Source organism: Sciurus carolinensis, chromosome 11, assembly GCF_902686445.1.
Source record: "Sciurus carolinensis chromosome 11, mSciCar1.2, whole genome shotgun sequence".
In the NCBI taxonomy this organism is placed as follows: domain Eukaryota; kingdom Metazoa; phylum Chordata; class Mammalia; order Rodentia; family Sciuridae; genus Sciurus; species Sciurus carolinensis.
The window spans coordinates 33,824,759-33,829,625 of record NC_062223.1 but is presented as its reverse complement, the minus strand read 5'-3'; the positions used below and the strand labels follow the sequence as shown (position 1 = coordinate 33,829,625).

The 4,867-nt window shown below is 63.4% G+C and overlaps 1 protein-coding gene across 1 annotated transcript; it reads left to right on the top strand.

The window, feature by feature from the left end:
* The first annotated feature begins 1,213 nt into the window (after window positions 1-1,213).
* LOC124959452 (uncharacterized) lies at window positions 1,214-4,022 on the top strand. Its single transcript, XM_047517907.1, has 4 exons — window positions 1,214-1,403; window positions 2,447-2,764; window positions 3,279-3,451; window positions 3,720-4,022. Exons 1-4 carry the CDS (start codon window positions 1,214-1,216, stop codon window positions 3,759-3,761), a joined length of 723 nt encoding a protein of 240 aa, XP_047373863.1. The 3' UTR covers window positions 3,762-4,022.
* The last annotated feature ends 845 nt before the right edge of the window (window positions 4,023-4,867 follow it).

The following is a 4,867-nucleotide window of genomic DNA, read 5'->3' as shown; positions in this document are numbered from 1 at the left end:
GAACAGTGCCTGGTTCAAAAACAAGTATCAGGAACTGGTACACAGGTTTTTAAGGATTTGGTACTGGTGGGAGCTCTGGGGCTCAGGGGGCGTCTCAAGGGTTGGGAGTCCTGGCCTCCAGTTCTGGTTGCTGTCCCTTCCTGGCTCTGTTCCTTAAGCAGATCACTTAACTTCTCTGAGCCTCAGTTTCCTGTTGGTAGAATGAGCCTCACACAGTACCCATGTTCCCCGCTCCGAGAGCCACTGTGCCAAGTGGGAGGCTCTGTCCAAGCAGCAGGGCACGGCGGCGTCCAGGGCACACTGGATCCTCCTCTGCCTCCCTCAGTCGGGCTGCAGGGAGCTGGGCAGCGGGCGCTGTGAGGCCCAGAGGACCAGGCTCTGAACGCCTGCAGAACAAGGTGGTGACCCCCAGGGCGCACGGCAGGTGTCAGCGCAGGAGGGCTCCTCTGGGGAGTGGAGGGGCCCCCCAAGATGGAGGTGGGAGCTGCTGCCTCCAGAGGGAGCCCCTGTGAGCAGAGGGCGGGAGGAGCTGGCACGCAGGCCACGACTTGTTCTGCAGCTGCCAGGGGGCCAGGATGGACCGGCTGGGTGGGAGGCCCGGGAGGGAGGCCGTCACGGCAACCTCTCCTGGCACTGCAGAGGACAGGGGCCTCTACCCGGAGGACTGGAGAGGACCAGCCGGGTCAGAGCAGCCTCTGCCGGACCCCTGCTTCCTACAGAGGCTGCCACTTCTGGGGACTGTCCTGAGCCCCACCCGCCACCCACTGCAACGCCGGGGCAGGTGGGGACCTCCGTGCCCTCAGGAGCTGGCACACCGGCCCCTCAGCCGTCAGGGGCCCCATTCTCCCACCGGTAAACTGAGGCCCAGGGAAATCGGGCCACTTTCCAAGGGACATGCTGGTTTTCGAAGCCGTGTCAACCTGCCTCCAGGACCCGCATTTGCAGATAAAGAGCCGGAGGCCAAAGGAGGTCAAGGCCACTCAGCCAGTAATCCCAGAGCCCTCGGGCTGGGCCCCCGGCCAGGAGGGTCTGTGGCAAACTTGGTGGGAGACAAACACAACTTCACGTTCGCTCATCTCCTCCTGAAATTCTGCGCCTCCTTCAAGAGTGACTGAAGCCACGAACCAGCTGGGTAAGCAGCCCCTGTGACATTGTCACCAATGGAAATCACAGGCACTTTCAGGTCACACCGCGTCGAGGCAGGTCTCAGAACATGGTTTCTGCTGAGAGCCACCTTGAAACGGCAGAGGTTATGACCCCGTGCCAGAGCTCCAGGTTTAACGCGTTAACACAGGAGGGCCCGTACTGCCACATCCTGATGCGGAGAATAGAGCGGCTTGCTTTGCCAGAGGGCACGTTCTCTCCACGAAGAGTCACTGTTCTTCCACCGTCTCGGGGTCAAGGTGCAGAAAACCCCAGACGCCGGTGCGCAAGCCTGTGCGCCTACCCAGCAGGCTGGTCTGCCGGCAGGTGCCGATCCCGCACCTCCGTCACCCAGAGCCAAGCAGAGGACTCGGCTCCGGCTAGCCTCTGGGCACACGGCAAGGGAGGGTGGGCGGGCGGTGTCCCCACCTGGCTCACCCACCCACCCTTTCCCATTCCTCGGCCACGGCAGAGTTAAAATGCCCAATTCCCCGGAGACCCAAGCCTCGGTGACACAGCCAAGTCAGGTTCCACGGATTCCCAGGCTCAGTTACGCGCCGGCCTGCCCGGGCCAATTCCAACCCGCAGGTGCAGTCACGGCGGCGGCAATCGCCTGGGGTTGGGGCAGCAGATATTTCACATGCAGCATTTATAAGAGACTCTGGGAGTTGTGACCATTCCTGGGAGACTCGCCCTCTCTGGCTGGGCTCCTGAGGGGAGGTGGAGCAGGACGCGGCGAGGGCAGGGAGGTGGCGGGAGAGTGGGGCGGCGGAGGGGGCGCAGGAGGGTGTTGGGAAAAGCAATCTGCTGAGCGAGGTGACACAGGCCGCTGCTCGTCTGGAAAGAGCCACGTGGGCTTCAGAAGACCCAGGTTTGGTGGGACTCTGTGGGGCTCTGCTGTGCAAGTTGGTGGGTCTCTCTGGGCCTGGGGCCCCGTGTGTCCAAGGGAGGAAATGCCCCTTGCACTGTCCACCTCCCTGGGTGGTGGCAGCAAAATGAATGGGAGGGGACGTTGGAGTGGCTCAGGGTCACCCAGAGAGGTCCTGGCTCCCAAAGCAGATCCCTGGGGGTCTTCAGCTCCCTGGTTTCCAGTGACAGTCATCCCTGTGGCTCTTTGCCCTGTGCAGGGTGCCCAGGGAGCACTGAGGACATGTGGCGTGGACGGTGACCAGACGGGGTCCCTGGCCACCCTCCCTGGAGGGTCTCCTGGGGCCAGCAGAGACGTTGCTACGAGATGGAGCTGTGCCCACTGGAAGGTGACAGCGGCCCTGGTGTCCCCCCTCCCTGGGCCCTTGGCCATCAGCGGTGGGCAGTCCCTCCCTCACGGACTCTGGCTCCCGCCTCCAGCAGAACAGCAGCCCCCCTGGGCAACGGCTGGCACGGGGCAGGTCCCGTCCTCTTGTTCCTCTGCGTTGTCACCAGCATGTGCCCACACGGCTGGCGGAGGATTCAAATGCCCGTGGAGAAGAGGGAAAGCACCCAGCCAGCCCAGCGCCTGGCCTGCGGCTCCCCGCGCAGACCCCGCCCACCTGGGTGGTGCAGAGCCTGGGTGGTGAAGCCGCCGGTCTGGGGAAGCTTGTGAGGAGCCGGGACCTGATGCAGTGTCCCCCCACCGACCCAGGTAAGAAGAGAGAGGGCCACGCCTGGCGTCCTCTTCCTGTGGCCACCTGGACTGCTGCTGTGTGACCTGTCGTTAGTTACTTCACCACTCTGTGCCTCAGTGTCCCCATCTGCAAAAGGCAGAGTTTCTACGTGATAGGGTTGTCGTCAGGATGGAAAGTGTGTGACATGGAAAAAAATCCTCCAGGTGACAATTCTTGTTCATCTGTGGTGGCTGATGTTCAAACCTGCCCCCAACAGCTTCTGTTTATCTCCCCCCTTGGCAGAGAGGCCGGGCGTGCCCCCACACCCAGCCCAGGGGGGCAAGCTGGAACTGGGACCCTTGTGCCAGGGGTGGGTGCGAGTTCACAAGCACTGATTTTTGGCGAGCTGGAACGGCCAGTTGTATCTAAACAAGGATCCTGGGGAGGGGGCGGGGCAGGCACCAACAGCCCCATTTTACAGAGGATGACTCTGAGGCTCAGGGAGGCTCTCTGACTTGCAGGAGCTAAGGAGCCACGCCACCTCTCTCACAGGGGCAGATCTCGGCCGCAGAGAGGCTGGACGGGGCTCTGGAAATCCTGAGCAAGACCCTACACCCTTTCACGCCAGCATCCTGAAGCCCCCTCGGCGGGACAGGACTGTGTTCTCTGAGCAGAAGGCGCTTCTTCCTCTCCCGGAGCCACTGAGCCATCGGAATGCCTGGCAGGTAGGCTGGGGATTCGTTCAGCACTTAGCAAACCAGGAGTTTCCATTTAAAAGCGAATGAAGGGGCCACCGTCCTCAGCAGCAAGGCTGGTCCCAGGGCTGGCCCTGCGGAGACCCCCACCCAGCACCAAGACCCTCTCCGTGGTGACCAAAGCCTCTCCCCAGGTCCCCGGGTGCAGACGTGAGGCGAGGGGCTCCGCTCTCCTGTGACCTTGTTCACGCAGCTGCTCAACAGAGTCCCTCTGTCCCTCGTCCCTGCTTCTTCCCAGAAGTTAGTTGCAGGGTCTGCGAAGGAGGCGTCCAGGCCGTGATGCTCCGGGAGGGCCCGAAGCCCAGAGCAGCCCCCACGTGGCCCGCAGCGCAGCGGCAGCATCGAGACCTGCCCGGAGGAGCCGTGTGCAGAGGGTGACCAGCCGGCCCTGATCCAGGAGGCACTGCAGCAGGACTGGCCCCGGCCGGCCCCACCCAGCGCCCCAGAAGCTTTTTCCGTCTGGCCGCCCATTAAATGATGGTGTGTGTGACGGTGGGACTTAAAACAGGGGGACGGTCCCCACAAAGACCCCATTGTCATTCTCCCGGAAGCTGCCTCCTCCTCACTCAGTGGTTGGTAAACGCGGCAGACTGGGCCCCTGCACCCGATGTCCCCAGAGGGTCTCCAGCAGGCTGAGCCCGAGGGTGCAGGTCCCGGCTGGGTGTGTGCACCCCACCCGGCAGCCTGGGTCCGGGACCTGCCTCCCCGGCTCACCTAGGGCCAGGGCTGCAGCCTCTGCCTCTGAGCTGCCACTTTGCTGGGCTGTCAAGGCCCAGGAGCCAGGAAGCTCAGCTCCTCAGACTCGGCCACTTTCCTCCTCTGGCGGGGCTGGAAGCAGGGAGCTTAGTGTCAGGAGAGAGTTCTGTGACCCCAGATGGGGCTGCGGTCCCAGGTCCATCACTGACCCTCTTGCTTCTGTGCTCTTGACCTTGATTCCACTCGCGTCCCCTCCTTTGAGCCTGTAATGGCCTGAGAGGGTGGAGTTACCATGTGGTCCCTGATTTGGAAGCTGAAGGAACCAGGGCAGCAGCTGGGTCGGGGCCTCCGACACGCTAGCAGGAATGAGGGAGAGACACACGGGCCCCCAGCCCTCCGCTGCCACCTGACGCTGCACGTTTGGTCCCCCCCAGTCTCCTCGTCCTCCCAGGACTGGCCTCTGCGAATGCCCCCCAATTCAGAGCACTCTGCTCTTGCCCGGAGCAAACAAACGCAGAGGCAGAAGCTGCTGGGCTCTGGCGGGAGCTCGGCCCCACCCCTCCAGAGCGGCTGGACGGGTGGGCACGCGGCAGGGCAGCCCCCGCATGTTCTCCGAGGCTCCCATCTGGCCCCCCAGTGGCGGAGAACAAGCCCTCTTCCTGCCTTGCCCTCCGCTCTGGGTACCGTCCC